General features: G+C 42.6%; 1 protein-coding gene across 1 annotated transcript in view; it reads right to left on the reverse strand.

Moving 5' to 3' along the window:
* The window catches only part of epha5 (EPH receptor A5), a gene marked incomplete at both ends in the record, with an annotated part of 54,281 nt that overhangs the window by 37,475 nt on the left and 4,409 nt on the right, over positions 1 to 12,397 (reverse strand). The window contains 2 exons of the mRNA XM_079178862.1: positions 2,944 to 3,664; positions 12,299 to 12,363. Coding sequence (XP_079034988.1) covers positions 2,944 to 3,664; positions 12,299 to 12,363 — 786 coding nt within the window. The remainder of the gene's footprint in view (positions 1 to 2,943; positions 3,665 to 12,298; positions 12,364 to 12,397) is intronic.

The raw sequence follows: 12,397 nt of genomic DNA on the forward strand, positions 1-12,397 counted from the left end.
CTGGCTCAAAACATTGCTCTGCTGCAAAACGACGGCGAAAACCGGTCATGAGGCGCAACGTTTAGCGTCTCGCAAAACGTGGTGGCAGGGTCAGACTTTAATCACATCGTCATCAAACCGACACCCTCGCACCACTTTCACGGATAGAGGTTCAAAGGGAATGCCACTTTCTGTCCGTCTGTCTCTTTAAAGCTCGGTCTGCACCAGAAAAGACTCGTGTTTTTTTTTTTTAATTGATGTCTCATGAAACAAAAAAATACTGTTTTAATCTTCGCTGCTGCACTCACCAGCTCCATACAGACACAAACCACTTCTCTGTCACACGCGTAGTGGGTTTTTTTTTTCTATCTATGAAAAAGAGTGAATACAGTTCAAACCAACTCGGCTTTTGAACACTGTGAATGATATACTTCAGCATCATCTCGCCACTCGAAAATGAAAATGGAAAAAACGTTTCCTCCATGTTGTGTTTATGACACATGCATATACACAGTATACCGATGACACTTTTGATAATATATCTACATCTCTAACGGGGAAAACATGCAAAATATATAGTCTTTATAAACTATGCATTTCAATTTCTCTTTTCCTTGTGCTAGATTTCATAGTTCACTAAAACACATATTTCTATAACAGCACCATCAACAGAGGTATCGCACAGGCAGCCGACATGCTGCTGGATGTACAGTAAATAATGTGCTATTTTGTGGGCGCCATAAAAAATGTTCCTTTTACTTCAAAGAACCATTAAGAATAACAGGACGAAGAGTCTACAGCCATGCTTGTTGCTCTGAGGCTGAACAGACGTTACCTACTGCTGCTGTCAGCATGCTGAAGCTCACAATGGATGGATGGGTCAGACAAACACAGGACTTGTACCCAGGAGACTGGTGCTGGTGTCCCGTGTGAAACCAAGTCTCAAAATGTTGACTTATTTCAAGTCCAGTGGAAAACTGACAGGTGCACACCTGAAGCTAGAGGGGTACCCGGAGCTTCATAGTTTGAAGCGTAGGGCCACTGTCCAAGCTGCTGTATTTGAACAGTTGGCAGTGAGAACATGTTGGAATATCTGTATCAACGCACACGCTGATCCATCCAACAGTTGATATTTAGAACGAGAGATATTGTTGTTATAATCGCCATTATATACATTGTACATATATATGAAATTAAACCACTGCATTTAGCCCATCCCTAGCATGTCGGGAGCAGTGGGCTGCTGAGAAGCGCCCGGGGAGCGATTAGGGGTTCGGTGTCTTGCTCACGGACACATCGGCACAGGACACGTAGCAGCCAAGGATCCAACCACCAACCTCTCTACCCCAAGAGCGACGGCCGCCCGTGTGCGTTTCAGTCTGAACCACAAAAGTTAACCCCTGGGGAGCTTTAACGACTGTACAAAACCCCTGCCAATCTATCTAATTAGTTTTTGAGATATTTCAGTCTGCATCAAGGTGGAGGGTGATCCAAACAACCGACAGCTGGAGAGAACAAAACTGCAGTCTACAGTATTTGGTGTACTACTGTACAAGCATTAGTACGTCACCTAAAGCACGTTGCCAATGATGCAGACAGAGAGTCCAATCCAAGAGCCCAAAATGCCTTTTTTTTTAATGACATTACTACTTTTTATGTGTAATTCTTAGTATTCTGAGTAATTCTAAAGTGCACACGTTTTTATTCTACACAGTATATGTTCCAGTGTACAGTAACCTCAAAGATGCTTCTCTCATAGTTTTTTTAATACTCCACAACCTGATATACACAGTACAGAATGAAAAACGCCAGAGATATTTATTGCATTTATTTTTTTTAGCCTTGTCAGCCACAGGTCTGTGATACCGCACAGTTGGTGGCAGTATGACTCCAGGCAGGCCGGTGGCACACTGACAGCTATTTCCTAATGATCTCCCCACAGAGACTCCATGTCTGACAAAGTTAAGCTGGAGATGGTGCACACTTTATTACACTACGTTTTTTGTTTTTTTTAGAAGACATATGCTGCATCTAAAAAGGCCATGCTTTTACTTCTGGAGGCATGGTGTGATGAATTCAATAGAAAATCTGATTTGTGAAATGCTCCCTGAAAGCACTGAGCCTTGCACACCTGCAACCAGCCTCCTCAAATTATCAAAGCCAAGAAATTGATTCATCATGCTGCACGTGCACACTCACCCATATGCATGTGCAAATTAGAAAAGCAAGAAATTAAGCAAACCTCTGCATGTACTGTTCCGGAGTCGGCCATGTGTAGTTGAGCATTTTGAGACCAATCTTTGAGTTCTTCGCTTGAGGCCGACACTCTACTGGTGGAGATGAAACACTCGAGAGCCACCAAATAAAATCACACATTTCGATGTTCCATACCACGCAGCTCCATGCCGCTGTAATAACTTCTCTGGAATTCTTTCTGAAATTTTCGCCACGCCACTCAGAGATGCTCGTGGTTGCGCAAGTAGAGTCTAGTGTTCAGGTCTGAAAAATTGAGTAATTTAAAGACAGAGCAGAGGAAGATTGGAGAGGAGTGAAGGGGAGGAAAATAGAGAGGCCCTGGGCGCCCGTGGAAATGGCAGTTAAGGTCGGCGGTGGGAATGTTTGGGCTCGACTCGGAGCAGAACAGCGGCTGGGTGAGAGCAGCAAAGTGCTGCTGGGCTCGGGGGAATACCCTCCACTAAGACTGACTCATAGCAAGAAACACTCTTAGTAAAAGAATAAAACCCGTCTGTGCACACACTCAAGCACACAATACTAAAAACAAACCTGTGCATGGATATAAAAATAAACAAACGAGATGGCAAACCAAACAGTCACGCACCGACAAACCTAAAAAAAGGCCGAAAATGTGAACCCTGGGAGATGATTTGGAAATCTGGAAATTTTCACATTTATTAATTACTGGTGACGAAAAAAAAACTAAAGAAAACACAAACTTCCTCTTACCTTGACACGATCCATTGATTTCCTCAAATCCCGGCTGGCACACGCACTTCCCGATCGGCACCAGCCATTCTCCCTCCGTGCTGCAATGCATCCTGGGAGGCTCATATAAAGGCAGGGAGTTATTGACGCAGCGGCCCACTACCTCCACCAGCTGCGAAGCCTCTGAGCCTGGGATGGTGTCGGGGAACTCGGCCAAACTCTTCACTAGAAGCGGGCAGCGTTTGTAGAAAACGCGCACCGACACCAAAGCGATACAGGCCCCCAAATCCTGAAAAGCCAGGTAGAAGCCCTTCTGAGTCAGGGGGCCTAAATCGCGGACTTCCGTGTTGAGTTTCATCACGCGGTCCCCAAGGTCCAGCTCGGTGAAGCTCTCGTCGGCTGCTATGGTGTCGATTTTGATGTATCTGCTCTCCTTCATCGCCCTGTCTACCTCCTCCGTCATCCCCGTTCCATCGCTCATCTCTCCGTCCTCCATTTCCTCCTCGCCCCCGTCCGTTTCGTAGTAATACATGTTAAACGTCTCCTTGCAGGTCCCGACCCCGCCGGGCAGGCTGTTGCAGTCTCTCAGGGTGAACTTGAGCTCGATGAAGACCCGCTGGGCGCCCTCGGTCAGGATCCAGTTGGTGTGGAGCCAGTTGTTCTGGTTCTGCTCCATGACCCGGCACACTTGGTAAGTGTGGATCGGAGCGTAGTCCTCGTCCACTTCCCCGATCTCCTCCCACTGAGACAGAGAACAGAGGGAGGTCAGTAAAGAAAGAGCACAGAAGAGGGGAAATTACGACTTTACACTCCGGTAGTTTAGTCGCGCTCCCTCACTCCCCATTGTATTTTATATACTTTTAATGTGTTGTTTCGGTAAAATCCTAAGCTGACAAGTTATGAGCAACTATCAGATAAATGTAGTGGAGTAATGAGTAAAATATTTCCCTCTGTTGTGAAATTAGGTTGAGGAATAAAGTAGTATTAAATGGAAATACTTAAAGTACAATAAAGTAAAGTACAAGAACCTCAGAATTGTAATTATGTACAATACTTTGCAGTAATGGTATCGACAAATCTCTGTTATATGTGCCAATATCAGAATATTTTGAATAGCACAGATGTAATAAATTGATGAATTGAGAACCTTGGAAATGTAGTAAGAATGAGCTACGTGAACCTGTTTGAGAGGCTTAACACTGGCGAGGAAATTATAAAGAGTGTGTGTGTGTGGCTAGGTATAGATAGCAGAATAATCCTCATCCCTTCCACCTCGTTTGCTCCTACTGCAATAGACAGAAAATAATGAGAGTGTTATGGGGTATATATGCATTTACCATGAATGGGGGGGTAGAGTTGTCAGCAAAAAAAATGATTAACCTGCCCTTAAAGGTGTGTTCATCGGTGTGTAGTGCATAGCCATACCTCCATAAAGCGTGTGTGTGTGTGTGTGTGTGTGTGTGTTGGTTCCTGCCTGTATGTGTGCATATATGTAAATTATGCCGTCAGTGTTCAAGCGTGTGTGTGTGTGTGTGTGAGCATCTGCATCTGTGCCTGTGTGTGTGTGTGTGCATGTCAGACAGCAGCATTAATTCCCTCTGCAAGTCTCCTGGGAGGTGGCTATTATCTGCATCACTAGCACTCTCCCATGGCTAATACAGGCGCTTCATCATGTCACTGTAATATGGCCAGAGGGACCAGACTATGATCTGGTGTTATAGCTTAATAGCCCATATTAATCAACCCTTGCTTTAGTCGCCGTGTACAACCTTCTGTCTTTGTCTTTTCTCTGTCTTGTTCTCCATTTGTCTTTTCTCCCCCTTCTCATTCCTCCCTGCTTTAGAGGCCTCTCTAAAGGCCTCTTTTCTTTTCTGCGTATTATCATTCAGTTTCTGAACCATTTGTGGATGTTTGAAGGTATAGTCAAGTGTTATTAGACATGTGTGTAAAATGCACATGCCTCTGGGTTGATTAATCATATTGTGTGTTTGTGCTTTTGTACTTCCATCGTTTAGAGGACCTATATGAGTTTTAGGCATCAACAGTGAGCACATCTCTGGAAAGTGAGAATATTTTAATAAGAGGTCGACCGGTGGTGGGTTTTTAAAGGCTGATATAATAACAATAGTTTGGAGCAGGAAAAAGCCTATAGCCGATTAACCGGCCAATGCCCCTCCCCTTAGAAATAATAATATATCGATCTGGAATGAACAATCTCTGAAATCTAGATCACTTAACATTAAACTCAAAAGTAATAAAAAGTACTACCAAATTAAGCATATATTTACATATTTTTCTCAATATAAATCTCGGACTAAAAATGAAAATCAAAGTAATGAATACATTTATCTCTAAATGATCATCAAACTATCCATAAAATCTCGGTGAGAGTTTCTTTTTTGAAAGAGAAAAGTGGAAGTGAAAGGTTTCTCAGCTCCACATCAGCTTAGAGTTTACAAAGTGTTTTAGTGTTTCGTCGGCTACTTTGCATATGCCATTATAAATCAGGTTTATTTCCAATTCGAATCATTAGAGAGTCTCCTGAAGTGTGATTTGAAGGATTACATTGTTGGATTATGTTCTATCTGTAGTTTATGACTGGTCAGGATCACTCCTGTTACATTGTTAAAAGCCTTTCTAACAAACGATTAATGCTGGTGCATATACCCGGGCTAAAGAGGATCCTAAAGTGTTCCATGTCATTTTTTGTCATGAATGGATAGTTCTGTGGCTGGATTATTTGGAAGCGAGAACACCAAATTAGTAAGTAAATTAAAGTAATACTTGAATGATTTGTATTCCATGCTGTCTGCCTGGTATGTGTTGTGGACAAAGAGCTGACAGTACAACTATAAACTGAACATGGGTCAGATATGACACGATGCTACTTATTTGCTTGCCGCAAAATCAGCTGTTGACGACAACCGCAAAAAGGTTTAGCCCACGTTTTCTAACCCTATCGCCACAAATATGCATTTCCTTATATCCTAAATACATTGTGAAGAGAAACACATTTTTCAACTTCAACCAACCTGAATTCTTCAAAGGGCCGTTTGAGAGTTGACTATTAGTTTATTAAGAGTAAAGGTTAGACATAGCCTGGGTAAAGGTCAAACTAAATCCATTATGTCTTCACAAGTACACTGGAGATGCACAGACCTGATCTGTGGGTGCTTGAGTGTGACTGAGTCCCGATCTCTCCCAGACTCCAGCCCAGTCAGTCACAGTCAGTCCCAGTGCAGACATTAAGCCTCTTACTGGTTAGATCACACAGATCCACCAGGCTGCTCCGGGCTTTACACAGCTTAACACACACACACACACACACACACACACCATCATTTGTAGCCCAGCAGGGAGTTTAGCAGACGACCTTCTCCAGTTATGCCTGGAACCAAACGGCTTCAGTATCTGTGTATAAAGTGTGGTTGCCTTTGTTGCCACTGGAGGTCCAGCCCACTTTGCAGCACTGCTGTAATAACAGTGTTTGATTACTGATGTAAATTGACATGACAGTCGAACAGGAGCCATTTGCAAGTTTGAAAAGAGCACTGAGACGCGCACACACTTCCATTAAAGTTAGCAGGGGTTTGGCTCCTTTGCTTTTAAAAAAAGGTTCCATGAAATGATAACCATAATCATCGATGCATTTCCTCGCAAAGCAAGGCTAGAAACGAGTTAGCAAACCAAACAAAGGGCTATTATTTATGGAGAAAAAGACAGATTTGGTACAGTAGTCACAGGCAGAAGGAAGGGATTGTGATGACTGAGGATGGCTTTCCAGGAATGAGCTAAGTTCAAATGCATGGGATCTTTAAAACTATTGTGCATGGTATTAGGTGGGGAGGGGCCTCCGAGTCAAACACAAAGCTCGGTGCAGAGGGCAGCATACTAACACTGTGGGTTCAGGACCACCCGTACTAATGTGAGGCACTGTAGAAACCAAAGTTTAAACTAATAACTATTTGTATGTTACATTTTACAGCAGATCTACTACTTGACCTATTTTTGTCTCTCAATAATTCTGTAGCGCAATTCACCATCTATTTGCTCGACATCTTCAGCACGGCCACCTCACATTCATGCAATTCACACAACCTCTTCTTGAAAGGGTCAGTTCATTCATAATTCCAAGAATTTTTTTTCCCCCATAGTGGTATCTAGCCACACAGACACTTTCGGGTTCACACGCTGAAGTTTCCACATATTTGTTTAGAAGATTCCTGCGGTTTTTTTCCCCTCAAGATTTCAGATTGCTTTGCGCAGCTCCTATAAAAAATTGTTGACAGCAAAGAATGTGAATTATTGCAGGACATTGTTTTTTTCAAAAGCTACATTTCTGACGCGTGTTTTCAAAGCTTTGAGCAACGTGAACAAAATGCCCTTTGCTCACATTATATTATGGTGGCAGCAGAAGCTTTAGGGGCAATAATCTCAACACCTGGACACATGAAACCAAAATGATCTGCATGGCTAGATACCACTAGCAGTACGATTTGTTCTGGTGCTATTTGGGTGAATTGATACAATTCAAAGAGCCAACAGATTGAGAGTTCTTGGTCCCAACGGTGGCAAATTATCAAAAAAAGTCAGGCCTTTCAGACCTCCCCACGCAGCACTAGCCTCTATTTCAGTTCGCTCCCTACACTGAACTGTCCCTATAGGCATCCCTCTGGCTCCTCATTAGTGTGTGTTTGTTTTGTTGACTATCGTATGTGTGTGGGTGTGCGCATGTGTGTGGGTGTTCCGCGTGCGAGTCACATCCGTCAGCAGACCCCCTGTGGCTGTGCTGAGTGCCCTCCTGGCTCTAAGTCTATAAAGCTGTCCCCAACTTATTATTACCGCCCATTACCGCTGACCGTCATGACACTGTGATAGAACTGTCCCCCTCCCTCCTTATTCCTACAAGAACCCCCCCCCCCCCACACACACACAACTTCCCCCCCTATTTCTGCTTCCATCTAATTCACTCCAACATCACTCATCTTGTGCCTCATTCCTCTGCCTTTTCATGTCATCCATGTCCATCATCATTTTCCCTCCATGTGTCCTCTATTCTTCCTGTCATTATCCAATCTTAAGTCTAACCTAGAAACACCGTTCCGTCCGCTTCCCCCACCCTTCTCCATCTCGGCCTCCTCAACTTGCAGCTTCTGACTTCCCGTCTTCTTCTTCTTCCTTGTCCCCGATCATCCCTTCTGTCACACCTTATTCTAGCGATTTTCCGCCATTCTCGTATAGCCCCGCTCTCCTCTCCTCCCGCCACCTTGTCTTCCCTTCCTTATGGTACCGTCATGTGCATTAAGGGAAAACCAGGCCTGCTAAATAGCGTACGAGTTGCAGCAGAACGTATCCCTAAGCAAACACTCCTTGAACTGCTCAAACAGCCGCTGCCCTTCCTCATTAGGGACGGACAGTTTAGGACCCCGACACGTCGGGCCAACTGTTAGCTGTCATTGAGCGTCTGTGTCTCACCATTACCCAGAGTATCTCTGCAGTGTGTTCAGCACCTTTGATGCTGGCTTGCCTTTATCTTTGGTCAACTGAACATGCGGCATCAGCGAGAGGCGGTAGATGAAAGAGACCTCTCCGAGTGGCTGTTCAGCAAAGCAAGTTACACCAATTTAGCGTGGTTCCACCTCATTTTCTGTTTTGCTTCTTTTTTTTTTGCTTCTCACACTGTTTGAGCTAATCATCCATCATCAACTTAAGCAGATTTAAGTGCAGGGTTGTCAGTCTGATATCTAAATGACAATGATGAATTTATTATGTCATAATACAAAATGCTCATAAACACACTTGGCCAAAGCCAGCAGTATTATTGCAATATATGTATATCACAACTACTAAGACTGGGGTTTGATGTATAGAAACTATTCACAATTAAATTGCAATGTTGGTCGGATTTTGTTTTGCAATTACAGCTGCGGCGATTAGTCCATTAGTCTTCAGAGAATTAACTGTTAACCGTTTTAATAATCGATGAGGTCATTAAGTCATTTCTTAAAGCCAAAATAAGTAGCTTCCCCAATGGGAGGTTTTGCTTTCTTAAAATACATTTATGAACTGAACAATATATTCAGGATGGTGGACTGTTACAAAATACATTTGAAGATGTCACATGGGACCCTGGGAAACTCATTTCTTTTTTGACATTTTAAAGAATCCCAATTAGATAGTCTCCTCAAATCGTTCAGCCCAATGGAAAAGCAGAAGCAGGCAAAGAAACAAAAACTAATTTAACTTTCTCTTTTGCAGCTTTTGGTCAGACAGTCTCGTATTCTGTATAAAGCCCATTTCAACAGATTCACAGTGGTGGGAAAATGGTGGGCTAGTTTGGCTTGTTCGTCTTTGTGTAAAGAAAGGCTTTTCTGCAGACTACTTCCTTTCATGCAGGCCCGTAGCGTGGCGAGTGTCAGTTGTCTTTGTGTTTTCTTCAAACAAAAAACTTGAAACAGAAAAAGTGAGGTGACTTAAGGCGTCACAGCGTGTCTCATCAGTCAGCCTCTGTCAATAGGTTCTTTGAGGTTGGCTTGGTGTGTCGGCATCTTTACAGGCCCAGGGGTCATTGCCAACCAATGTTCGGATAAAGACTGAGCAAAATGGGAGGTAATTGAGACTGATGGACAGAGTAAAATAATCCATATTGTGGGATCCATCCCTTCAATGTCACCTTCCTTCATGACTTTTCTTACTTTATTCTTCTCCCGTCAAGATGCTTTAAGAAGCAGCAGTTAAAAGCATCCACCAAAATGCATAAGATCAGCAATAGTGAGGAGGAAGCAAACTTTCATTGGCCAACTGAGATTCCAATGATACCAGCTCAGTGTCGTCCAACTATAACTCAAATGTGCTCAAATGTAGAGCCTCAAGCTAAACTCTTAAACTTTGGCGGTTGCTTTCTTCCTAATAATCCTCTTGTTGTTTCTTCATCAGCCAAATAACCTATGAATATCGTCCTACATTATCAAGCGCTAATTAATTGCATTCAACTACGTACACACACACCATTTCTCTCTATGTTCTCCAACCTAAACCCTTTTCAACCTCATCCGTTCTGCTGCAGTAATCAACCTACACTGAGACATGGATAGCAGACAAAATGAAACTAGTTCCACTTTTAAGATCTTCTGGTCTCGTTCTCTAGTTTATCACCGTCTTCCTGACTGGCCATGAAGAACTTGCATTCAAGAGGACTTTTATTCGCGAGGTCACAGGAGTTCTCTCTCACACTCTTTGTCCATTTCAAGCTGTTACTGCCTGCAGATCTCCATCTCTCCAACCCTGTCCCACACCACACCCGTCTCTCAGCATCACCAGACTTCCGTAATAGATTTTTTAATAAAGAGACACTTCGTAAGGCCTTCATAATTTCAGTTTATAATATGCTTGAGTATAAATAAAGCTGTGTATACAGAAGAGAAGAACACTCAACTCTAGACAGCTCAAGGAGCTCATCATAGATGAAGCGAGAAAGGTTTTTAGTGAAAAATTAAGCTATTAATTGTGTTTTACAACCTACTATGTCAGTGTCCCGCTGTTCATTGAAATGTGTCATAACATTTCAAGGTCATCCATCAAATTTCAAACACTTTTCTTTAAATCCCTTATTTTACTCCCATCTCTCTTTTGCTAAAATGCATGTTTCAAGAACTTTCAAAGCACATTGAAGCTTTGGGAGAAGAGCGCAGCGGAAAGGAGATGGCGAGATAAAGAACAGACGAGCAGATGACAAGAATGAGAAGAAAACGGGGAAAAAGGAGTAAAAATGAATGTTCGGGGACAATGAAGGATGGGAAAAAAAAAAAGTGGAGAATGAGAGGAGAGATGATGGTGGGGCTGGACGAGGAGAAAACTAGGCATGAAACAAACCATCTGGAACAAAAAAAAAACAACTTCTGTGCCTCCTCAACATCCTGTTTAGCCACGGAAGATTGTTGCTGCCAAATGTGCGTTTGTGCGCATGGAGAACATGCGAGAGTATGCTGTGCACATTGGGTTCTGCCGTTTATGTGCTGAGCATGATGGGAAATATAATGGCCAACGACGATAACGTCTGTTATTTAAAATGCCAAACAGGGAATAAAGTATTCATTTTGTCAGACATGTTTGTCCTTTCAGTGTCAGTCAACTTGAACAGAATAATAAAATAAATTGTAATCACTTGAAACCGGAGCTGAACAAAAACCTAATAAGAGAGGATGTCATTATGAGATCCTTACATGGCCTTATCGCGTCTTTTCTTTCCTCTCCCTCCGTCCCCCCCTGAAAGCTGTTATTTATGCGGGTGCACAGTAGAAACCACATGCCATAATCACATCTTCATTGATATGAAATGCGCATACGGCTGCTTTTGTCAGCACTATCTCTCCCATCTACATACAGCCACAGAGTGGGCCGTGATTTGAATACCCAGAGCTGACAAAACGCTACAGTCAGCACTATTGGTCCGGCGTGTATAGCTGCATATTTGCCAACAGGAGTGGCGACTATGTGAGAGATTTTCCATGTGGATCAAATGGATGCACAAAATTAATTCCTGTTTAGAGCGACCGCAGCACTAGCAATCCCTTGGAGGTTGGGAAATTTCATTTTTTACCAACAAAAGGTGGCAGATTCGGCTGTCAGCTACGGTCTCTTGAGTCGAGGTAGTGTTGAAGCTCCAGAATACATTAATACATTTATTTTAAATGCTAGTTCTTTTTCATTAAAACACAATATACAATACCACAAAATAAGTATTTTCCAACTCTAGTGAGTCATTCTCTAATTAGCCTTCCCCATGGGAATACTTGGTAATGGAATTTCAATTCCTGGCTTGAGAATAATATATCCCGTGGTGACTTTCAACATCTTATTCATGAATTCAATTGACCCTGATAATGAACTGAGAGTTCTTGGTAATGAAATGTCCTGAAATAACCTTGATAAAACAATTGAAGAGCCTGTAGTTCAGTGTGAAATAATGATGTCGCAGGTGCCTTTGGTCACACGCTGAGTTCACAACTTAAAACTACATAAACTGAGCTCACAAGCTGACGATTTTTTTTTTTTTGGACGAAGGCAAGTATATTGTTAGACATAGTCAAGTAATTGCTGATGGGTAATGAATCTTCTGAAAGACGATAAAGATATTTGAACTACATAGCTTTGTTTTCATGTCAGAAGGTGTTTCGACTGTGTCCAAAAAAAAAACACAAGAACAACACATCTGTATACTTCTACTCAACAGGAGCCTCCAAAAAGACAACCAATCATGAAACAATGACACTAAAAAGTTGTAGGTGTCACCACAACAGCATTTGTCAAATTGTATTCTTCTTCTTCTTTTGTAATCAACCAACAATTGGAAGATCTTAGCAATGGTCATACTCACCCCATTCTTAGGATAGGCCACCCATCCTAGGTCTCCCATCACAGAGCGAGAATCCAGCAGGTTCACTGTTAAAGATTAAAAACACAGGCAGTGTTAAGT

This window comes from Pholis gunnellus (assembly GCF_910591455.1).
Source record: "Pholis gunnellus genome assembly, chromosome: 18".
NCBI classification, from domain to species: Eukaryota; Metazoa; Chordata; class Actinopteri; order Perciformes; family Pholidae; genus Pholis; species Pholis gunnellus.